Source organism: Lampris incognitus, chromosome 5 (genome assembly GCF_029633865.1).
Source record: "Lampris incognitus isolate fLamInc1 chromosome 5, fLamInc1.hap2, whole genome shotgun sequence".
NCBI lineage: Eukaryota > Metazoa > Chordata > Actinopteri > Lampriformes > Lampridae > Lampris > Lampris incognitus.
This window is the reverse complement of record NC_079215.1, coordinates 3,069,038-3,094,370: the sequence shown is the minus strand read 5'-3', so window position 1 is coordinate 3,094,370 and position 25,333 is coordinate 3,069,038. Positions and strand designations below refer to the sequence as shown.

Sequence of the window (25,333 nt, the reverse complement as noted above, 5' to 3'; positions counted from 1 at the left end):
TTTCTCCTCTATAACATCAGGAGGACTCGCCCATTCCTCACCGACAAGATGGCACAGGTGCTCATCCAGGCTCTGGTCATCTCCAGGCTGGACTACGGCAACTCCCTCCTTGTTGGTGCCCCGGCGTCGACCATCAGACCTCTGGAGCTTGTTCAGAAAGCTGCAGCTCGTCTGGTGTTCAACCGCCATAAGTTCTCCCACACAACTCCTCTTCTCATGTCCCTACACTGGCTCCCAGAGCTGCTCGCATCCAGTTTAAGACTCTGGTGCTGGCCTACAGGGCAGTGAAAGGAACAGCTCCTTCCTATCTCCAGGCCATGGTCAAGCCCTACACCCCCGCCCGACCACTTCGCTCTGCTGCCTTAGGACGCCTGGTTGCCCCGTCGCTCAGAGGCCCTTGCTGCCAATCATCTCGGTCCCGGCTCTTTTCTGTCCTGGCCCCACAGTGGTGGAATGAACTCCCCACTGATGTCAGGACAGCGGAGTCGCTGCCCATCTTTCGGCACAGGTTGAAAACTCACCTCTTCAAGAACTACTACCCTGTTACTTGTTCTTAGCACTTATTGTATTCACTCATTTAAAAAAAACCTCTGTCTTGCGCTTTTACTTTAACACTGGTTTTGCTCTTAGATGCTTGTTTAGAGAGAAGATGCACTTATGACCTCTGATGACCAGTAGTTCTCCTGATCTCCTACATTAAATGATGCAATTATTGTAAGTTGCTTTGGATAAAAGAGTCGGCTAAATGACTGTAATGTAATGTCATATCCTACATCACTCTTACATACTTCTCTGCCACTCCTGGCTTCCTCATACAATACCACACCTCCTCTCTCGGCACCCTGTCAGATGCCTTCTCTAAATCCACAAAGACACAATGTAACTCCTTCTGACCTTCTCTATACTTCTCCATTAACATCTTCAAAGCATTGAATGACCCTTAGCTGTTGCCTTTTATGCTCAGGCCTGGGGGGTGACTGCTGTATGTGGCTGAAGAAAAAAAAAAGAGACTACTTCACAGTGAACTGGACTTTTGTTCAGTTTTGTTTGTTTTTTTGTTGGTAATAGCAGCCCCCAATAAAAAGGCAAAAAAATGTAAACAGTTTTCTTTATTGTGGTTCTATAATTTTAAATGCAACAAAATAAGGCATTATTGTGATGGAAATGCAAAGTTAAAGCCCACTGCAGAGTAGCCACATGTGGTAAAAAATGTTAATGAATGCTCATGTGGACCCATTAGTCATGTAGATAGGCTAGTTTAGACTCAACAGGCTGTGTTACCGTCATTAGAAGGCTCACATATGTTTTGGAGCTCCAGATAGTTTGTTTTTCTTTTTTGGCCAAAAACGCCTCTTTTGACAGTAAATCAAAGAAGGTTGAATCAGTTCATCTGGACCCCACGTTTATCGACAGAAACGTTTCATCAACCACTAAGTGACCTCTTCAGTCTAAACTGACTGCAGGTATCCCCACCCTTATCAACAATACAGAGCCTAATGAAAGAAACCAACGACTAGTTTCATATGCAAATATGGGTGTGATCATGTGTACTATTCACAGAGGATTAGGGATTGCAACTATTCCCCAACCCTCTGGCCATCGAGACTCTAGTTAATGATCACACCCATATTTGCATATGAAACAGGTCGTTGGTTTCAGTCGTCAGGTGCTGTATTGTACTGTATTGTTTATAAAGGTGGGGATACTTGCAGTCAGTTTATACTGAGGAAGTCACTTAGTTGAGTGATGAGACGTTTCTGTCAATAAACGTTGTGTCTGGACGAACTGATTCAACCTTGCTTGATTTTCTGACCTGGATTATTGAGCATGCATCAAGACATTTTGACAGTAAAGGTTGCCGAGCCCTGGGTTAGACCAAAATGGTCACATAGCAAACCTTTTCTTTTTGGAAAGTGCAAGTTCATATTAGACTTGATCATATTCGTGTGAGGGTCCGCCTAGGACGCTGCACATCCACAGACTGACAGGCAAAACGTTTTTATTAGGTAGATTTTTTAGCTTGAGCGCTGCATATTAAAACCTTTTTTCTATACTTCCCATTCAGTCGACTTGACCTGCAAAAGTCTTATGATGGCAGGGAAGATACTGGTTTTTCTGTCCGTGTGTACGTGCATCTGTCCGCTGATAATCTGACACACTACCGGGCCTGCCAGCCTAATCATTTTTGCACAGTTATGAGTGGATGATCAAAGACCTCTCGCAGCTGCGGTGATTCAAAACTTTTGAAAAACCTGTTTTATATCGCAACTGATTGCTAACTCCTCAGCTAGTTTGTCACCCGTCATGGGGTTCTATTTTAAAATCCTCAAAAACTGGAAAAACACAGGCATAGTTGGAAAATATGATGACGGCATGATCTATTATGCCAGCCTCCCAAGGTGCAGACAATGAGAGTATTTACAAAGAAAATGTGAAAAGATGAAAAACACAAAATACTCTAAACACAGGATTGCAAAATATTATAAAAAGGCGTTCCTCAATAACTCAAATATCTTTCAAAAAAGCAAACAAACCCAGAACTTTATATACAAATAATTTACAACAGTACTACAATCACTGCACCAAAACAAAGTAGCTGTTACCTCCTGTGTTACCAAACTAACTGACTCCACCAGGGCCAAAAGCAGCTGGGGTTTTTTTTTTTTGGGGAGGGGGTCCCCCTTTCCCCCCCATTTCTACTTGGCAAATTACAGCAATTTTCTGAGCCGTCCCGGTCGCTGCTCCACCCGCTCTGCTGATCCGGGGAGGGCTGCAGACCACATGCCTCCTCCCATACATGTGGAGTTACCAGCTGCTTCTTTTCACCTGACAGTGAGGAGTTTCACCAGGGGGATATAGCACGAGGATCACACTATTCCCCCCAGTCCCCCCCAAACAGGCGCCCCGACCGACCAGAGAAGGCGCTAGTGCAGCCACCAGGACACATACCCACATCCGGCTTCCCATCTGCTGACACAGCCAGTTGTGTCTGTAGGGACGCCCGACCAAGCCGGAGGTAACACGGGGATTCGAACCAGCGATCCCCGTGTTGTTATGCGATCCCCGTGTTGTTAGGCAACAGAATAGACCGCTACACTACCCTGACGCCCCAAAGGCAGCCCTTTTAAACTGGTAGCCCCTCCCAATAGGCTTAATAATTATATAAAAAAATACAATTAACACATTTTAAACAAGGATTATCCATATCTTTATAAACATTCTCCTTCAACCAAAACAACTTCTCTGCAGCAAAAATGAACATTACACTCAAGACACAATTATGCAGTTCATGTGACCATGAAAGCATGCAAGCACATCCTATTTAACACAGGAAAATGTTACGTCCCTCTTTTGCCAGCCAAACTCATTGAAGAGACATGGCGTTGTGATTATGCAATGCACTACAACAAATGGTAAGCGAATTAAACATTTTTGTGAATGTATGCATAAATAAATATAGAACTACCAAGTGTGCACCCTCGGTCGCTGTACTGAAACGGAGAAGGAAAGAGGGATGGTAGCAAGGTTTATTACCTACTTAGCAAGAATGGAAGGGAGTAGGGAATGAGTAGTGTGTGTATGTGTGTGAGCGCTGCCCACAGTCAGTGACGGAGCCGCTCCGTCACATCACCTAAGTCTGAGCACCGGAGAAGGGGAGATATGCCTCGTCGGGGCTCTGCATGTGCACTCTTCTAGTTCAGCTCATGTAAGACCAATGTTGATAGACACTCTTCTCTTGAAAATCTTGCAGCGATTATAGCCTAACTATTGAGATTCTAAGTAACTGGAGACAAAACTTTTTTTGTACTCATTCATTCATTCATCTTCAGCCACTTCTCCGGAGTCGGGTCGCGGTGGCAGCAAGCTAAGTAGGGCACTCCAGACCTCCCTCTCTCCAACAACACCCTCCAGCTCCTCCTGGGGGATCCCAAGGCATTCCCAGGCCAGATTGGACATGTAGTCCCTCCAGGTAGTTCTGGGTCTACCCTGGGGTCTCCTCCCAGTTGGACATACCCAGAAAACCTCCAAAGGAAGGCGCCCAGGAGGCAACCTAATCAGATGCCCGAACCACCTCAACTGGCTCCTCTCGACGCAAAGGGGCAGCGGCTCTACTCCCGAGCTCCCTCCAGATGTCCAAGCTCCTCACCCTATCTCTAAGGCTGAACCCAGACACCCTACAGAGGACACTCATTTCAGCCGCTTGTATCCGCGATCTCACCCTTTTGGTCGCTACCCAAAGCTCATGACCATAGGTGAGGGTTGCAACGAAGATTGACTGGTAAATTGAGAGTTTTGCCTTCCAGCTCAGCTCCCTCTTCACCACAGCGGTCCGGTACAACGCCTGCATCACTGCTGATGCTGCACCAATCTGCCTGTCAATCTCCCGCTCCATCCTACCCTCACTCGTGAATAAGACCCCAAGATACTTGAACTTCTTCACTTGAGGCAACAATTCATCCCCAACCCGGAGGGAGCAATCCACCATTTTCCGGTAGAGAACCATGGCCTCGGACTTGGAGGTGCTGACTCTCATTCCAGCCATTTCACACTCAGCTGCAAACCGCCCCAGTGCGCACTGGAGGTCGCGTTCTGATGAAGCCAACAAAACCACATCATCTGTGGAGAGCAGAGATGCAATTCTGATGTTCGAAAAACGGACACACTCCTCCTCCTTTTTGTACTCACAGATCATAAACCGTTGAATATAAAAACTACTCATTGAAATCGGTTGAAAAATGTAAACGTTAGAGTGCTTTTTATCCAGAAAAACAGCAGCTTCCCTGTTTACTTGTCATCAATATGGCGCTGTGGATGGTAGCCTCAGTGCTGTGCTCTTGTACTTTTTCTATTTTTGTTCATTTTTGTTGTTTTGTTTCCAGCACCCCCTTACTGATTACATACAACAGGGAAGAACTTTTAAGTCTCCAACCATCCACTGGACAAACTGAACAGACTTTTTTTTTACCAACTTTACTTAAACATTTTAACAAAAGTCCCCCCCCCCTTTTCTCCCCAATTGTATCCAGGCAATTACCTCACTCTTCCGAGCCACCCCCGTCATGTGGGAGGATTACACTATTCCCCCCAGTTCCCCCTGCTCCCCGAGCAGGCGCCCTGATCGACCAGAGGAGGCGCTAGTGCAGCAACCAGGACACATACCCACATCTGGCTTCCCACCCGCTGACATGGCCAATTGTGTCTGTAGGAACGCCTGACCAAGACAGAGGCAACACGGGGATTTGAACCAGCGATCCCCGTGTGGGTAGGCAACGGAATAGACCACCACGCCACCCAGACAACACCTTTAACAAAAGTCTTGACAAGGTCTTGATCGGTACAGCCCTGTGCGAACTACGCCGAAGGGGGAAGTGAGCTGGAGCGCTCGTTAAACTGCGACAGTGGGGATTTAGAACCATGCCCCCGTCAATCCACCTGGAGAATGTCCGCTCTCTGGCCGACAAGATGGATAAACTGCTACTCCTAAACAGAAAAAACTTGGACTTTTCCAGATCTGTTGTCCTGTCTCACTGAAACCTGGCTTTGTCACGGACAGTACACTTCTTTGCAGCAGTTCCAACTCTTCCGCGCAGACTGCAATACGGAGCTATCGGGAAAAGTACGGGACGGGTGGCGGCATATGCTTCTACATAAATGAAGGTTGGTGTACGGATGTCACAGTGTTGAAATCCTGCAGCCCTCACTTAGAGACATTTTTCATTAATTGTAAACCATTCTATTCACCGCCAGTGGCGGTTCTAGACCAATTTTACTGGTGAGGGCAGTTGTGTTGTCAGAGGGCACATTCGACCCGGGACAAAAGAGACAGAGTGTTCAAGCTTTCAAAAATTTTAGTTCAGTATATAATGTAATAGCACACAAAAAACAACAACATAAAATACCATGATTGGTATTTGTTTCAGTAACAGTATTTGTTTCAGTAACTTAGTTACAATTTTATTAAGTTACAATATTGAAAACAAAATAAAGCTCATTCCTGTTCGTTTCAGCTCAAGTTACAGCACATTCTTTGCTGCAACACTTCTTTATTAGACTCAATGAATAGTTCCAAGTTCTACTGTACTAGAGGGTCTCTGCATCCCAGTTAGTATCTTCCTTTCTAGACTTTCACATTACAGCAACTGTATTCTGTGGTTTTTGTGATTTTTGGCAAACCGATCAACAAATGAGTCAAGATTCAAAGCCTTTGCCCTCCTAGACTCAATACTTAGTACACCCAGATTGCTGTCTCTCATCAGTTATGGTGGACCTGAGGTAAGTTTTTGGCTTCAGCGTAGAAAAACTCTGCTCACAAGAAGCAGAACTCACTGGGATCGCGACTGCTATTTTGCAGAGTCTGAAGAGCTAAAAAAACCCACTTCTTTATATGGCTCAATGAACAGTACCAGCTCTACTATAATAGAAGGTCTCTGCATCCCAGTCTGTATTTTCCTTTCTAAAATTTGGCTGAACTGATGTAGTTCATGCCCCAAGTCATCAATATTTGAATCATACAATCGAGCAAATGAAAACAGAGCTGTCTCTTTCAGAAATGCATCACTTTTGGGGTTTAGAGCTTGGATGCTTTTCATTATGTCACAGCTTGTCTTTGAAAATCATCTGTTAAGCTCATTGAGCATCTGCTCAATGACAAGGTCTTTATCTGGTTCTGACTCTCTCTGACCAACAGTAGTCAGTACACAGTGTCCACCTAGTTTAGAGCTTGGCCTTTTTTGTCGTTTTGCAGCTGGCTGTATCACATTGCTCAGAAATGTTCAACACTTCATCCCACAAGTTATCAAAAAATGATTCCTGCCTGAAGTCATTCAATGTCTGAACTTTTGAACAGTCAATTGATGAAGACTGTAGCATATCAGAGAGAAATGCTGTGTCTCCAAACACTTTACGGAGTGTAACAAGATGGACACTGAATTCAAGCTCTGTGCCAATAGACCTCGAGCCTCAATAGAGCTTTCACCATTGTATTCTTGGGCTATCTCATGAAGTACTTGCTTAAGGGCAGGCAGTCTATCCATAATGTTACGCAGAGCTACAAATCAACATGCCCACAGAGTGTCACTTAATCGCTGGAGCTCTCTTGGTGCACCTTCGTACAACTCTCTTTGCATAGTTAGCCATTTAGGATGGACATATGACTAGGTAGTTTTTCTAGGAAGGAGAGGAACTCCTCTGCCTCTGGTACAGCTTTGACTGTATCTACCAAAACTAAATTTAGACAGTGGGTATTGCAATGGATGTAAAAGGCATATTTCACTTGCTCTTTGATTCTAGCCTGGACCCCAGAATGCTTACCACTCATGACAGCAGCACCATCATATGCTTGGCCTACAAGGTTGTTTTTGTATTTCAGACCATGCGTGTTATTTTTTTAAATAAGCCCTGCTGCATCTAGCCTCTCAGAAGATTAAAAATGGAGAAAACTCTCCTGGATAGCTCCATTGAAATAGTACCCGAGTACCATAGAATTTCTTCTTTTTTTACATCTTTTGTTTCACCTGCCATGATGCTTAAGACTTCATTGTTTTTCACTTCTTCTGTAATTTCGGCTTGAACCATGTCTGCCAAACAATCCAGAACCTCATTTACTTTGCATTATAAATGCAAGTCAACCTCTTTTTAACAGCCAACTGAAAACAGCCACTGAAAATGTTCATCATTTATTCTGATCAGTGTCTATATGTTAAAGAGGCATTAAAACACCTGGCTGAGGGCGCCCCGGTGGCTCACCTGGTAGAGCGTGTACCACATAGGGCCTTACCACAGCGGCCTGGGTTCAAATCCAGCTCGGGCCCTTTGCTGTATGTCATCCCCCCTCTCTCCCCTGCCTTTCCTGTCTCTCTCAACTTTCACTATCTAATAAAGGCTGAAAATACAAAAAAAAAAAAAAGAGACCTGGCTGATCAAATTAAAAACATGGAGCGCAAATATCCAGACTCCCTACTCATTATCCTTGGGGATTTTAACAGAGCAAACCTCAGACACAAACTGCCAAAATACAGACAGCATATTAAATGTCCCACCAGAGACAAAAACACTCTGGATCATTGTTACACAATATTAAAGGACACCTACTACTCTGTCCCCCATGCAGCCCTGGACCTCTCTGATCACTGTCTGATTCATCTTATCCCAACCTACAGGCAGAAACTAAAATCTGCAAAGCCTGTGGTTAAAACTGTGAGGAAATGGACCAATGAGTCAAAACTGGAGCTCCAGGTCTGCCTCAACTGCACTGACTGGAGTGTTTTTGAGGCTGCATCTACAGACCTGGACGAACTTACTGACACTGTGACATTTTACATCAGCTTTTGTGAGGACGTGTGTGTGCCCACTAAAACCTTCTGTACCTTTAACAACTACAGGAGACCATCCTCCCACACTGCAGGGAACCATCAACTGGCTGACAATCTAAGTGGGTTTTAGTGCAGGTTTGAAAAACAAACTTTCACATCCCTCCCCCTCTCCAGCCACAATACACAACCAACTGCACTCCCTGCCAGCCACTCCAACCTGCACTCAGGATCTGTGTTGAGGATGTGCGCCTGCCAGCTCTTCCAGAAACAGAAGACTATGGAAAGCACTGGCCTGAATGGCATGTCACCCTCCTGTCCTAAAGTCTGTGCTGACCATTTGGCCCCCATTTTTACACTGATCTTCAACAGATCACTGGAGCTGTGTGAAGTCCGCTCCTGCTTCAAGAGCTCCACTATCATCCCGGTCCCCAAGAAACCCCGTATCACAGGATTAAATGACTACAGGCCCATTGCCCTAATGTCTATGGTCATGAAATCCTTCCGAGAGACTGGTGTTGGCCCACCTGAAGGAAATCACAGGCCCCCTGCTCGACCCCCTGCAGTCTGCCTACCGAGCAAACGGGTCAGTGGATGATGCAGTCAACATGGGATTGCACTACATCTTTCAACACCTCGACTCCCCTGGGACATATGCAAGGGTCCTGTTTGTGGACTTCAGCTCAGCGTTAAACACCATCGTCTCAGATATCCTCCACTCCAAACTCACCCAGCTCACTGTATCAGCCCCCATCTGCAGCTGCCCACTGCTCCTATAAAATAGGATGGGTTAAATGCAACTGTGCAATGACAAAAATAAAATAGCTTTCTAAAAAATAAAAGTAAAAAAGTGGCTTTCTTTCTGCACAACCAATTTCTTGGCACCAAAATTCAAGTCTACGCCTCAATGAGCAGTAATTACTAGCCAAAAACCTAACATGAAGAAGTCATGTGAAAACCAAGTACACCTTTTGTGGTTCCATATCAATTAGAAAGGTTAAGTAGAAACAGGTTCTGCTAACCAACTGCATGTGGTGACCTGATTGATCATCAGGAAGTGCTACAACTGGTATGTAAACACAGGAACTGACAGTTGGGTCTGGAGCATTTAGGTTTGCGTTAACACAGTGAGCCAAATAATGGATTATGTGTTATCATTTCTGAGAGGCAGTTGATGTTGTGCATCAGTCTGGGAAGAGCTACTAAGGTAACTCGTCATTACATTGTGAGAACGATGATTTACAAATGGAGAATAGTTGAGACAGATGGCGCTCTACCAATGAGGCAGCGTTCCAGCCAATTTACCCCAAAATCAGACTGCATGATGTTCTGAGAAACTGCAAAGAGGCCAAAAACTACACTACTGGCCTGTCTCATCACAACATATGTTAAGAGTTCCTGACTGGAGCGAATGGAAAAGCCTTAACAAGTTTGGCTTATATGGTACAGCAGCCAGGAGAAAGTCCCATCTTTCCAAAAAGATCACCATCAGCACAGCTTTGACTTTCAAAATTACACCTGTATGACCCATTTTATGGACAATAACCTCTGGCTAGACGAGAACAAAGACGAGATTCCTGACCGTAAAAAAGACATCACATATGGTGAACACCAAACACCCCCAATCATCACAAGAATATCAAACAAACAATTACGCATGGTGCTGGAAGTGTGGTAGCTGTTCTGTGGATATCTCACAATGAAATCTATCAGGTATTCCTGTGTGTCGGCATATACTCAAGGAAAATGTGAGACCATCTGTCCGAAGACTAAAGCTTGGCTGAATGTGGACGATGAAACAGGGCAAGGTCATAAGAACACACTGTATATATTTGAATGAATAGATAAAAAAAAGAAGGGAGCCTTTGTAATGGCTAAGTCAAAGTCCACACTTAAGCCCAACTGAGATGTTGTAGGGGAGAGCTATGCATAAACCCTCAAACATTAAATAGCTGAAGCAGCCTGGTAATGCAGAATGGGTCAAGTTGGTGTCACTGGAGGAAGTTCGAGAAGTTACTAAATAGATGTGCTCCTGTTATTTTGCGTAACGCTTCTATATGGTTTTTTTTTTCTGAAATAAATGATGACAAGTGCAATCTGTTCTATGTTTCATAACACGAGGTTGGATTTATCTATTGTTAGGACTTGGTGAGCACTATATGAGGGATAATGATGCCCTAAGAAATAAAACCACGGAATTGAAATGGGTTGTAGCTTCCTTTCTCTATCACTGTACATAGGCGCTCATACCACGAGTCCCTTTTTTGAAATCGCACTCACTGCAACCTCATTAATCGTGAAAATAGCAGCCAAGTATATTTGCCATATAAGGGCTCCAAATCCATGATCAGAGCTCCAGACTGCGACCAAATGGTTGCATTTTGCGACCATTTTTTGAGAGAGTGCGAGTATTTTTTACAACTACTCGCACGAGTGCCACCTGCAAATTTGCCAACGGTTTTTTTTCTTTTTTCCCACGTTGAAAAATGAGGAGGGAGAGTCCGCCAGTGTAGACCAATGTGTGTGAGAGGGGGAGGGTCCGGGAGTGATTAGTCAACTGCGCAGGTCACATCATCTACACTCGTCGGTGTGTCTCGCTGTCGTCGCGTCTAATGTCACACTCAGTCAACAATGGCGAAACGAACCATTGATGTATTTTTTCCACATACGGTTCTTCCTGTACCAGAGCCAGGCCCTCTACAGCAACAAATTGCCGAGGAGAAAAAAATCAGACGACGAGTCAGATTCAGAAGAAGCTGTTGTGGTGAAAAAGGCAAGAAAATGTTTCCGACAGGAATGGCTAAGGGCGTTTACGTGGCTTAGATATTGCAAAAACACCAGCACCATGAACTGGATCTTCTGCTCTAAATGTGGTCCAAAACATGCGGGGAAAACCAAGTCTGCCGAGGCAACCGGCACTGCACTGTTTAAACATGACACACTAGTTAAGCACTACAGCAGCTTGAAGCATAAAATAAACCAAGACAGATAGACTAATGAAACTGCATCGTCACTTCCAACAGCATTTTGCAGGCAGGAAGCTACCATTCAGTCAGCAGATGAAGCTGAAATGATAGTGAAATTCAACACAGCATATTTCATAGCCAAGCAGGAACTACCATTCACCAAATTCAAGGGTCACATTGAATTGTTAAAAAGGGGGATTTCAGCACAGAAGAGGATTAAATCTGATGTCAGAGGGTCCCTGCATGTAGACACAGTGATGGACCTGATTAGAATAAGTATGGAGGGACCAAGCTTGGACGAGTTTGATGCCAAGGAGGCTGTACAAATGTGGTTCAGCAGGGTAAAAGATCTAGGAGGCCCAACTACAAAGGCTGGCCGTCAGAGCCTCCAAGTGGCCCACAGGGGGATGTGCTCTAAGGGAGAGTACGGAGAGGCACAACTAGTTTACTTGTTCTGATGCTGTAATGACAGTAAAGTTACTGTCCAGTAACCACTTATCTCCTGTTTATGTTTAATGTATTTGTTTAGTTGTGGTTTTTCTACTGTAATGACAGGAAGGTTACTGACCACATACTTTGTTTACATTTATGAATGTACATTTGTTAAACTGTGGTTCTTGTACTGTAATGACAGTAATGCTACTGACCACATACCTTATGTTTACATTCAATTTGTCTGGTTCAAAAAAAGCATCATTTCAATTAAAAGGTGACATTGTGAACTTAAAATAAAACAGCACATTGTAATTTCTGTAAGCTGTCTATTTATTACCAAAGCATTTATCAGTAATACAGTTAAAATGGGGGGGAATGTGAATAATTGCATTGCAGGTTGATTTAAGGTGTGCCCCTAAATTTTCTGCTTGTGCTCCAAAATGTTCAGTAAGGGGCTACGGTGCTTCTAGTAAAAACAGTTAGTCTGGAGCCCTGAGGTGGAAATTCTCTTCTTTGGTCAACTTACAGCCGTGTGACCAGAAGATTGGTGGTTTTATCTCTGTGATTAGCATTTAGTATGTTACAATACGTATGCTGACACTTTTAGGATGATGTTCAGCTCGCGTGAATCCATGCACTATAGCAAACTAAATACTGGAGGAACCCAGCAAGAGCTGCGAATACCTCCTCCTTCATGACCAAGGTCTCTACTTCGTCTCCCCAAATCAAGAGTGGTTGTTCATTTGGAGAGGGAAAATTAAGCAAGGCATCAGCCTATTTCACTTACTGTTTGTGATTTATTTGTGAGCAGCAGATATTTGGGAAAACTGCTGGCCCCTCACTCCAGCTGTTGCTATGTAACCAATAAGAAATCCATTTGAGCTGTAGTCACCCTGTTGCTGAAGCTGACATTTTTTTTTAACTATTTTGGCTCTCAGCACTGTCAAGGATGCATGATACAGAGCATGATTTGAATTAAAAAAAAAAACTAAAAAAAAAACTCAATGAAGCAGAGAATGAGGCGACTGAAAGGAATCTCAACAACTGGAAGCCTGCCAAGCCGGGACCTGAGCAAGGTCACATAAAGACAGACAGTTTTCCATCATGTCCCAGCTTTCTTTGACTGGGTGGGATTCAAAGGTACCGAAGAGGAAAGAGAGAGTGATAGAGAGGAAGAACGACAAACACCGTGGAAAAGATAGGCATTGTTCAGACTGCAGGTATATCGGATTTGTTTCTCAAATCAGATCTTTAAGACAGACTGTCTGCACTGTTATTTGCAAGTGATCCGATCGGATTTGTGTGTCCAGATATCACCAACCTAACTGCATGGGTTGCTGTGGTAACAACGTAGGTGTGATTAACAAGGTACGCTGGTGACGCAGAAGCATGAGAAATGGAGATCCATCAATCTTGCCCTCCAAACAATTGCACCGTCAAGTCGCAGCGCAAACTCGCACCAGACAAACTCAGCGACAGAGGAGGCTGGTATACTTGCGATGTCCTGTTCTGCAGCTATGGCGGGCTCCACTTCCGTCACTATGGATTTGACGCGGTCGTGTTGCATTGTGAGTGATGCAAAACAGTTTGAGATCAAATTTAGGTGCCCAGAGCATCCGGACTGAGACACATCTGTAGAAACATGATTGGAATCGCATTTCAAACCACCTCCAAATGTGGTTTAGAGCCAATTTGCAAAAACTGCATTTCATGTGCTTTTTTCACTGTCCAGACTTTCCTAAATCAATATAGATATACCAAAAAATTGATTTGGGCTGGCAGTCTGAACAAGGCCATCGAGTGGGACAGACTGCTCTGAGGAAAAAGGATAACAAAGTCAGGTCGGGATGATATCAGCTTCTTTTCCCTTTTAGACACAATCAAACACACAGACACAAAGGCAACTAACCATCTCAACAGCAAACGACGATGGACAGTGATGCGTTTTGAGGAAAACCCAGCGTGGTTTCATTCTCGAAACTAGACTGCCGATCGATGGCTGACTTACCATTGGCGGCAGTGAGGAAGCACTTGTTGCTGCCCCGGGCCTTGTTTGTCAGATCTTCTGTGATATCCATGTGGGTGTGTACCTCCTCCCGCATCTCCTCCAGCGCCAAGTACAGGTCAACCTCCCAATACTCCTTATCCAGGCAGTCTATCAGTTCAGCCAATTGGACCTGGGTTTTTAAAGGGGCAGAATTCAGAGTAGAGTCAAGAAAGAGTAGGAGAATGGAGAAGAAGGATGGGAGAAAAAAGTAAGGACGTGTAAGACGGGGGACTACTTAAGTAATAATTTAAAAAAGGACATTTTACAATGAATACAGCACGAAAACACCACGGAGAGCTTTCTTTTGAAGGGCTAGGCTTGCTGAAGATGGAACAGGAAGATGATCAGTAACCACCAGACAAAGCAGGTCCATATCTGGGAGAACATCAGAACCTTAAATCATTACTATAAATAAATATGTGCTCTGCTTCGTAGGAGTGCCACATTCCTGTTTCACAAAAAAAAAAAAAAAAAAAGTTGAGACCTCACATACCTTGGTGCTGTAGTACCAGATGGCCTTGTCCTCCTGTTCACCATCCTCCTCTCTGTAGGGGAGACAGGGGAGGAGAGAGAGGAGAGAGGAAAGCAGAAATCAAGGAGCATGGCAGGAGCAACAGAGAGAGGCAAGAAAGTAGAGGAGAGGGAGGAAAGACAGAGGGAGGATTGCAGGTTGTAAAAAGAAAGAGGTTGATGGGGAAAATAAACGAGAGAGGAAGAGAGCAAAGTAATTTTCATTAGGTTTTATAATCTCAAGAAAAAAATGGTTTCAATTCTGCATTCATTCATTCCATTTAAATCAGTTTAAATATGTTTATAGACTCTTCTGTTGTCCTCTTGGTTAGGTTTATCTGCTCGTTTCTTTCCATGTCAGCTGCAGAACGCGAACGAGTGAGGCTGCAGCCCGAGTCACAATCTGCTGGTGCGTCCTTGTCACACGGACGGCTGAGCAGCTTTTATTTACTTATTTTTGGTATTTTCCCTCTTTTTCTCCCCAATTGTACCTGGCCAATTACCCCACTCTTCCAAGCCATCCCGGTCTCTGCTTCACCCCCTCGGCTGATCCGGGGAGGGCTGCAGACTACCACATGCCTCCTCCGATACATGTGGAGTCACCAGCCGCTTCTTTTCACCTGACAGTGAGGAGTTTCACCAAGGGGACGTAGCACGTGGGAGGATCACGCTATTACCCCCAGTCCCCCCCCCCCAACAGGTGCCCTGACCGACCAGAAGAGGCGCTAGTGCAGCAACCAGGGCACACATCTGGCTTCCCTCCCGCAGACATGGCCAATTGTGTCTGTAGGGACGCCCGACCAAGCCAGAGGTAACACGGGGATTCGAACCGGAGATCCCCGTGTTGGTGGGCGACGGAATAGACCGCCACGCTACCCGGCCGCCTGGCTGAACAGCTTTTAGTGATGTCTGAATCACATGGTGCTTCACAACTACAGCAGGAATATTTGCAGTTGCACTTATTGCAGCCTTGTTCTAGAGTCATTTTGATTTATTATTGTTTTTATATTAAAAAAGTGAAAATGATGGAATGGGACTGCAGGACAAGTGCCGGCCAAACAGCCAACTACTCATTTAAACCCAGCTGGCTACTTTAATATACTAACTTTTGATTCTAATAAAACAGTTCTGATTAACAAGTTGTGATTCGCTATGCAAGGACATTTACAACCACTAGCCTCCGCTTCACAACCACACGAGCATGATGACGGAGAAATGTGCCTGTCTGTCTGTATCAGTCCCATCCTCACATGTGCTGTGTGTGTGTGTGTGTGTGTGTGTGTGTGTGTGTGAATGTGTGTGCGCTCAGTCAACTGAGCGGTTGTGTCCTGCCAAGTAGAGAGCAGAGAGTCGCCTTCAGTGTTTGACAAATACAAGGAAAATAACTGACAACAAAACATGTTAAGAACTGCATTGATGGGGCGTCTGGGTGGTGTGGTTGCCTACCAACACAGGGATCGTCGGTTCGAATCCCCATGTTACCTCCAGCTTGGTCGGGTGTCCCTACAGACACAGTTGGCCATGTCTGCGGGTGGGAAGCCGGATGTGGTTATGTGTCCTGGTTGCTGCACTAGCCTCTCTTCTGGTCGGTCTGGGTGCCTGTTCAGGGGGGAGGGGGGAACTGGGGGGGAACAGCGTGATCCTCCAACGCACTACGTCCCCCTGGTCAAACTCCTCACTGTCTGGTGAAAAGAAGCGGCTGGTGACTCCACATGTGTGGGAGGAGACATGTGTAAGTCTGCAGCCCTCCCCGGATCAGCAGAGGGGGTGGAGCAGAAACCGGGGCGGCTCGGAAGAGTGGGGTAATTGGCCGGATACAGTTGGGGCAAGAAAAATGTAAAAAAGAAAAAAGAATTGATTGCACACACGGGGGACGTCCTCATTAGACAGGCTACTTGGGAAAACACCGGTGGCAGCAACTTGACGCTTACTTGTAGCAAGTATTAAAAAGTCCACTAAAAGCGCTGCATTTTCCATACACGCCACACGGCCGTTACGGGCTTAATGAATAAACGAATTATATTTATTTATAATGCACTTTTTACAGCAGAGCCATCTGTAAAACGCAAACACACTAAAACAAGTAATGTTGTCAAAGTAACAGGCCTGTTATACGAGGAACCTGTAGGCTACACATGTCTCAGCATCATCATCATCTCATCAGCATCATCCTTCGACCACAGGCGAGCATGCATTCACAACGTCACGCCAGTATTCTGTTTCCCATTTGATTTGGTAGGTCTTGAACCAAATGTCTCGGCATCACAGCCACATTACAGTTCAAAATGTCCTAGAACGCTTTGTAGCTTTTCCACTGACCAACTAGGCAAACTAATGTGGTAAATAATGTTACAATAATAATAATTATTATCATAAATAATAACTAATTCAACTCGGAAAACTAATGTAGTAAATACTGTTACAATAATAATTATTATTATAAATAATTCAAAACCAATACATAGGCTAGATAAGACATGGGATTAAAAACATGTTCTCACTTTTTTGGGGGGGGGCTTTTACTTGGCCAATTACCCCACTCTTGCGAGCCGTCCCGGTCTCTGCTCCACCCCCTCTGCTGATCCGGGGAGGGCTGCAGACTACCACATGTCTCCTCCCACACATGTGGAGTCACCAGCCGCTTCTTTTCACCTGACAGTGAGGAGTTTGACCAGGGGGACGTAGTGCGTGGGAAGATCATGCTATTCCTCTAGTTCCCCCTCCCCCCCAAATAGGCGCCCCGACCGGCCAGAGGAGGCATTAGTGCAACAATCAGGACACATACCCAGATCCGGCTTCCCACCCGCAGACACAGCCAGAGGTAACACGGGGATCTGAACTGGCGATCCCCATGTTGGTAGGCAACGGACTAGACCGCCATGCCATCCGGACGCCCCACATGTTACCCCTTAAAATAACCTTGTTTATTTTGGTTGAATAACAGCACATTTGTTCCCAGTAAAACAGAGCATTAATCATCAGTGTGGTATGTCTTGATAAACCTTCCAGTGAAGGTGTCAATAAATAAATAAAAAACAAGAAATAAGGTCTAAACGATTCTTAATTACAAAAGTTCTTATCAGTCAGAAATAGGCGTGGTTTTAAATATTAACAGCTATTTAGACTGTGTGGGCTAAAAAACACAAGAAGCCAAACTTTCCTTTACAATAATTCACTACATGTTTACAATCAGGTAGGCAAACTCATTAAAATATGCAATAATTAAGATCAAAATATATGATAGGCCAGATGCACTAGAATGTGCCAGAGGCCACCAAATTTGGGCTTTTACAGTCAACCCCCTGGGGGGGGGGGGGATGCCCCCGGATCCCCTTAGCTGGTTACTCCATATCCTTGGAAAGTCCTGCATACATGCACAAATATTAATGCTTCTGAGGAATCAATTCCATCGGGCAAGAACGTCACTTCACACACACAAAAGGAAGAAAAAAGAATCAACCAAGCGACTTTACTTTTAAAATGCAGATAAGTATGCTTTTTAAGACACCATGACTGAAAACACTGGCACAGGGTAGAGCTACTCCTCCCTGGAAAAAAAAAACTGTCCCTTTAAAACGAGATCTATGCAGGGCATCAGGGTGAAGAACACCATCCAACATGTACCACAATAAGAAATACTTCTGACCTGGAAGAGCTGGAAACTGTGGTAGCAACACAATGGAAGATCTGACAGCTTTTTGCCCAGCACAGGCCATGCCAGAGACTGGGAGGCCCACGGCCAAGTTACAATAGTGTCTATTCAGCATCCTCCTAGGGCTTTACTGCATGCACATGGGCGCGCGTGCGCGCGCGCACACACACACACACACACACAAAATCTATGTGTATTCACTGCACGTACACCCAGCTGCACAAACTGACTTCCATGCATGTTGCTTGTATACACAAGAACACTCACAAACACACAGACAGTCTCAGAGGGGGCAGTGAAGATCTATTACATGGCACCTGCAGAGAGCATATTTGGTGAGTGGGAGGCAGCACAGGAAGAGCTCCTATTGCTGAAGAAGCCTGGGGCTGGTATCTTCTTAAAATCTCACTTTTTTTCAGGTGATCCATACTGCTGCTGATCCAGCACCCACACCATCTTGGGCTGCTCAAGAGCTACATCACATGCTACATGCAGTACAGGCATAGTACAGCTGACCATCAACCACTGTGTTTTAGAGTTGTTGCATCAGTGTTGTTCGGTGTGCAGATATATTTCTGCTCTGCAGACCTGTTCTCATTTGAAATGAACATAGTGTAGCGTCCGCATGTTTACATCTAATACCTGACAAACATGCTTGTATGTGGCTACATACATTGACTATATGTTGCCGATCTGGTACATAGAATATGCATAAGATTTGTGGATAACCAACCTGTTCAGCATCATCATTGCGCTCTACTTTCTTTAAAAAAAGAAAAAAACTAAGCAAGACAGCTGGTGCAAATATAAGGGAAACAACTAGTGCTATTAATATTGCAATGATGGGAACAATTTGGACTTCAACTTTAGGGCAACATGTCATCAGGACATGAACTCAATTAACAAGCAAACCATAGTGAGAAAACACATAAGTTTCAGACACTGAACTCTTGACAACTATTATCTCCCAACACGTATGCACACACAGACACACACAGAAAACTTAAAAGACATCGCCAACTTACATTACAATGCGGCGATTCAGGAACCAGTACTTGCGGCGATGCCGGTCATAGCCGATGGGCAGCTGACGTATGTATGGGCGGCTCTTCTGGGCTTCTGGAATGCAGTCCACAACGCCTGGGACCTTGTGAGCTACACACACCTCACACTGCCATTCGTCCTCTGGCACCTCCTGCAAAGGTGGCTTTACACACTCCAGGTGGTACACTGCTGAGCACGTCTCACAGCACAGCAGGTCACCTAGGCGATGGCACACCCTGCAGTGGTCATCGTAGGCCACCACACCTTCAGACATCAACTCCTCCCGTGCAATGTTTGTTGCCAGGAACTGGTCCACCAAGAACTGGAGGACTTTGATTTTGCTTTCAATTGGTTCATATGGGTAATCCTCACTCTCTTGATATGGCAGGATGTGCCGGTACTCAAGGTCGCTCTCGCAATAGGCCCGCACCACTTCTGGCCAGGTCATACCGTCAATAAAATACAGAGTGGAGTTGACCGAGTCCTTGAGGTCAGCGGGGCCAAATGTTGTGTTCGAGGTGTCTTCCTCTCTGAGAATAGCTTTGAGGAGGGAGATGTGGGTCTCGGCCAACAGTGTACATTGTTCCAGGCCTGCCAGAGCTGCGCAGAAGTCCTCAAAGCGGAACGGGGAAAGGCGAAGCACAGAGCCAAAGTTACGAAGCACCTCGTAGACGGCAGACACATTGAGGAGCTGTGAGGAAGGAATCAGGAGGTCCTCAGAGGACTTGGGCAGCTCCAGAGGAGGAACATCCTTCGCCTCAAAGATGGGAGAGCGGGGACGCAATACCCGACTCTTTCTCCGCCCTGAAGGAGAGACAAAATGGAGGATAGAGTGATGCAAAATTATGAAGTTTGTCATTTCTGACTGGTCTTCATGATCAAAATGGAAACTCCACAATTGAGTACAATAGACATGTCGATGAATATGTGTGCAGAAAAATCTTGTAATTGTTTTACTGAAAATGACTGAAAACAATGGAAGGTAATAACTTCCTACTTTTTTTGGCTGTACGTTCTACTGTGATGGATTAAACACCTTACCTAACAATGACTTTTGTTGAAAATAACATAATATCTGAACCTGTTAACAATATGGCCTGAAAATAGAATTCCCCCCTGGAGGATCCTTGAAAAATTCTGACTCTATGATCTGATCTGGGAGGCACAACAAATTGCAACAACCCAATGTCACCAGTTAACTTTCTATTAAATCTTAACCCTCCCAGAATTATTAATCCTGAATACTATGTAGAACAACTAGTGCCTCCAATTTCTGTAAATCAGGCACTAATACGGTTTCAACTAGAATTATTTTTCAAGCTGTGGTGCACATGGGACATGACATTACAGGAGACCAACAAGCACCAATCTGCCTGGAGATACTAAGAAACACATTCTAGTAGACAACGCAAGGCTCACTTTGTGGTGCATCCATGTGCACATAAATGTGTGTGCAAATACTTCCCTCGGTTTCATGTATGCAAAAGTGTGTGTGAGAACAGTGTGTATACATATGCCCGGTATGTCTATGCCAGTTTAAGTAAAGCATATCTGTTGCAGTAAGTCACATGAAAGGCGCTCCAACACACAATACTGCTATGTTCACATGTCCATTAGCTATGCAGGCTGGCTGGCCATTTGTGGTCGAGTTATTTGTGTAATCTTTCCTGAACCACTTACCGTGCATAATATTGACCAGGGTGCAATGAGGAGGTATAAAGGAAAACAGGAAAGCTGTTAACCTTTGAAAGTATGTTATTTCACAGTGGATTTGGTCCACCGAAATACATCACTGAAGAAATTATGTCTACAACAAAAGAGCAAAGATGCAAAAAAAAAATTTTTTTTGAATAAGGCTTTGTTCATAACAACATAGTGGAATGGAAATATAATTAGAAATGTCAATAATACTTTAAAGTGTTGCTCAATAGGCTTATTTTTATACAATGTATGATTATTTTTTTGTTAACCAAGAATCAAATGCTGCATTATAATGGTAACTATTATAGGTAATCAAGACACCATTAGATTCTGGAAACCCAAAACAATATCTTAATAAGAAAATGTGAAGCACTCTGGGTGTCTAGAAAAGCGCTATATAAACGTAATGATGATGATGATTATTATTATTATTATTTCTTTCATGTCTCCTGTCTTACATGGTGTAGAGCCGGGTCCAAACTATGCACCTGAGGCACTATAGGGCAGATGTCACTTTCTTTTGACAGTACTCGTCTTAATATGTGGGCTGTTCTGAGTAGGGCGATCTTCTGGACTGATTATTATTATTATTATCATTATGTCCTGTAGTTGGTCACAAGGCCTCCCCTGGATCTTTCACTAAGTTTCATGATGTAATAGTGCGTTAAGAGACATCTGTTCAACAAACGATAGTACATGACAGTTGTGTGTGTGTGTGCGTGTGTGCGTGCGTGTGTGTACTATGGTGACGAAGCAACAATCGACGTAATATTCAAATGAGTTGCGCTTCTGCAACAGGTGAAATTAGAGCGCCTCATTTCAAAACAAGGTCGGCACGCTGGCCTGTCCAAGCCGCTGCGCTCGCGCCGCGCCGCGCTCGCCCTGCGGCTCGCGCCCCGCCACAGCACGTTCCCCGAGGAAGTGGTCTTGCAGTAAAGACGTGGGGGGACGGCGTGTTGTCCGATTAAACAGCGACTTTTAATTACAACAGCTGGACGACTGAAGGTCGTTAATCTTGTGAGGGGGGAAGAGGAAATGAACGCATGAGGACGAGATGGCCTTGCTGCAGGGCCAAACGTTGAAACGACTTGAGAAAAGTCCTCGGTTGCACTTTTATTAAGCTGGCGTTTCCACGTTTCCACTATTAGTGGAGACGCCAGGTAACCAAACGAAGACGCTATCTGCCCGTTCTGGGTCGGCGCACTGAACGCAACATTCAATTCTTATTATCATGATTTTTGTTTTTACAATGGCGTGGGTCGGTTCTGTAACTATTAGTTGACGAAAAAAAAACCTCAACTGTCAAATTGAGCAAAGGTGCGAGGTGATTGCAAGCGTGCGTGTGTGCGTGTGTGTGTGTGCAGGCTGTAATGCGAACCTGCAAGCGAGCGGCACACGGTAAACAAAGGCCCGTTTCTGGAGTGCAATCTCCATTTTGAACAATGCAGCTTGGTTTCTGAGCGGGCTGCACTAAAACAAATGTAAAAACGGCCGCGCTTCTGCGTGCACATGAACATGCTCCCAACTCCTCTGCCCAAAAAGTGGGGGACGGCTGCAAGCTGACGTACCTGTGTTGCTACCGTGCGTGCTATGGCTCCGAAAGCTGCTCTCCGTGCAGTAGCTGGCATCGTCCGCCTCGTCCTCCTCCGGTAGCTCTCCCAGATAGTCGGAGTCGTTTCCCAAGGCCTCCTCCTCCTCCTCCAGATCCGACGACGGGTTTTCGTTCAGCAGCTCGTCGTCTTCCGAGCGGAAACTCAGGTTTTCCTCCTCGTCGCTGTTGTCGTCGTACACCACCTTGGTCTGAGGCCGCCTCACGCCGCCTCTGCCGCCGCGTCCTCCTCTCGAGCCCCTGCCTCTGCCTCTGCCTCCTCGGCTCCGCGACGCCGCTCCAACTTTCCGGCGGCCCCTGCACGGGTGGAAGTTATCCCGGCCGGGGACGTCCGAATCCAGCTCCGCGGAGCCGACGCCGACCCCGCCGCCGCCGCCTCCCCGGCCCCGGCCCCGTCCCCTACCGCGTCCCCTGCCTCGCAGTCCCCGGCTCCTGGCGCCCCGGGAGCCGCGCACCGGCCCCGGCGATCCGTCCCGCATCGCTGCTGCTGCTGCTGCTTGTTTGGGCGGCCTTCCTCTTCTCCCCCTCATTGTGAGAGAGAGAGAGAGTCTGCCTTCTCGGCTTCAATCTCTCCGCTCGCTCCGGCGAGCCCGCACGCTTCGCAGAATCGCGGCGAGCTTTTGTTGGGAGGAAAAAAAACAGCCAAAAAAAACAATTTCGCCTCGTTCCCCCCGAAGTCCCGCCGAGCCGCGGCCTCGATTCCGCGCACAAAGCTCAATCCGAATGGCCGGTGTCCCGCTCTGGGTCGCCTGCAGACGCCATTTTTCTTCTCGGCTCTTCCTCCGTTGAAAACACACGGCAGCAGGCCTCCGTGAGTGTGTGTGTGTGGGGGGGGGGATCACGTGACCCGCTATTCTACAATAGACGCAATTGCCGTGGTAGTTCATAAAATTAGTTATCCGTGCAAACGACATATGCCTTTCCAGAGCTCAGAGCAAGGCGTGAGGCATGAGGTGTGCAGGGATGAGACATTAAATTCAAGACTCAGATTTGGGCACCCTGGACCAAACGGTACACGTTTCAACATAGGCGAACACAACACAAGCGAGTGTGACTACTGCGGCCACGAAGAAGTGTGTGCACGTTATGTGCTGTCAGAAAGAAGGCGCCGACTCAAAATCTCAGGAAAATAAAAATGCAATTTGATTTAGTAGATATTCTACATTAGAATTCAACTGAGTGTACAAATCTTGTTTCCGTTTCTTAGAGTAACAGTTAATTAAGAAGATTTGGGGGGGGTGGTAGCGTAAATAATATTCTGGTCCGCACTCCACACCAGCTGGTGGCGGTAATGCGCCAATTTGTTGTTTGCCAACCGCCAATAACCGCCAAGAAGAAGGAGAACACCGTATCCCTCCAGCAGTTGGTTCTCACCGGCCCGCTCTCGGTGAGGAGGTTCAGCCAACATGTGAGGTGGAGGAGGTCTGCAGGAGCAGGGTCATGTAGGTTTGACCGCCGCCGTTCTTCTCGCCATGCAAAGCGAGAAGAGAAGCGCACGTCCGACAGCCGAGCGCTTTCCCGGGAAGCTCAATTTAACCGTTCTGAAGTCTTAATGTCCGACCAGGCTGCAGACGCTGCAGACGACAACTGCGCTAAAACAATCAAAAAACCATCAAATATTAATAACTGATGCTCCACTTCTTTATTTAAACGCTTCAACACGCACATTTTCGTACCTGGCGAAAATGAATGACTCGTTCATCCGGCTACAAACTCGTTTACCCGTATATTAAGGCTCAAACACAATATAATGATAATAATAAGGATGCCATGAGTATACACATGAAAGACCTAGATGGTGTAGTGCAAGTGAAATGTCTGGGGCTGCAGGAGTCAACACACCTTTCAGGCTCTTCTAAGAAATCTCCTGTATAAATGTATTTGCCGGCTCAATGACTCTGATCATGTAATCATCATGAGTTTAACTAATATAAGATTCAGGGCCACACGCTCCCAGTCCCGGCAGGGGGACCACTGGTATAGCTGCCTTCTTATAAGACACTGGTTTGCTCCTTTTATGTTATCTTATTGTGTTTACTGTGTGTATTGTCTGGGGTTTTTTTTTACCTATTTGTTTTACTCTGTTATGGACCCTGAATCTGCAATAAAGTTTTCAATTGAATTGAATATTAAACACAATTGAGGCACTTGCTTATTGGTTAATAAACCTTGTGTTTCTTTTATAGTGTTTCATCGATGTAACTCATAATCTATTACACCCAACGTGACTAGTGTGGAATAAGTAAGTCTGACTGTAATGGGCCTAATGATGCTTTGCTCTCTCGGTTGGCCACCTAACTCTGTCTGTGTATTTTTAGTCTTCCCACTCTTCATTAAGCCTTTCAAAGCAGGGCATTGTCATCGTAACCCAAGTCATCTGTTAAGTGAGAGACAAAGACAACAAAAGATAGAGGTTGTATAACAGAATGGTTTCCCCCATTGAGCCATAACAAATACCCAGCTAGTATGATAAAATGATAGATAGAGGTTGATAGAAGACAGATAGAGAAAAGATAGAGATTATATAACAATAGCCACCACCACCCCTCATCTCATGAGCCATAACAAGTAGCCAGCTAGCATAATGTATGACACACAGTTGTCGTGGCCGAGTGGTTAAGGCGATGGACTAGAAATCCATTGGGGTCTCCCCGCGCAGGTTCGAATCCTGCCGACAACGTTCAACTTTTTCGAAGTTTTGGCACATTTTATTTTAAGTGTCTCTCACATTTTTTCACAAGGCCTACACAAGGCCTAGCCTGCATAAAATACAAGCCTACTCAGCATTAGTAGAGTGGTGGGTGACACTGTGCTGCAGAATGAAATCTTCCCAAAACGCTGTCCTTTCACTCCTCCCTGAATTTTTTGGTTAGGCCCTTTTCAAATGCCAACTCAATTAAATTGGCCTTTGGTCGATGAAGCATGCTGAGACGATGGTCTGTAAGAAAGTTCTTAAGTGTGGAAAAAGAGTTCTCACAGAGCGCCGTGCTTGCACCAAAACGCAAGGCATCCTTTAGCGCCGGCATCATGCTTGGCATCGCTTCGAGAGGTTTCTGGAAG

At 45.4% G+C, this 25,333-nt stretch overlaps 1 protein-coding gene and 1 non-coding gene across 2 annotated transcripts in view; one reads left to right on the top strand and one right to left on the bottom strand.

Annotated features, from left to right (window-relative positions):
• Nucleotides 1-23,004, bottom strand: part of LOC130112243 (nucleosome-remodeling factor subunit BPTF-like) — a 98,645-nt gene extending 75,641 nt beyond the window's left edge. Inside the window, exons 1-4 of the mRNA XM_056279521.1 lie at nucleotides 22,233-23,004; nucleotides 18,945-19,767; nucleotides 14,251-14,302; nucleotides 13,719-13,887 (exon numbers count right to left, since the gene is read on the bottom strand). Coding sequence (XP_056135496.1) covers nucleotides 13,719-13,887; nucleotides 14,251-14,302; nucleotides 18,945-19,767; nucleotides 22,233-22,803 — 1,615 coding nt within the window. The 5' untranslated portion in view covers nucleotides 22,804-23,004. The remainder of the gene's footprint in view (nucleotides 1-13,718; nucleotides 13,888-14,250; nucleotides 14,303-18,944; nucleotides 19,768-22,232) is intronic.
• Nucleotides 23,005-24,871: 1,867 nt separating this feature from the next.
• On the top strand, nucleotides 24,872-24,953 carry trnas-aga (transfer RNA serine (anticodon AGA)). The gene has a single exon. It is a non-coding gene; the product is annotated as a tRNA-Ser (tRNA).
• Nucleotides 24,954-25,333: the final 380 nt, after the last annotated feature.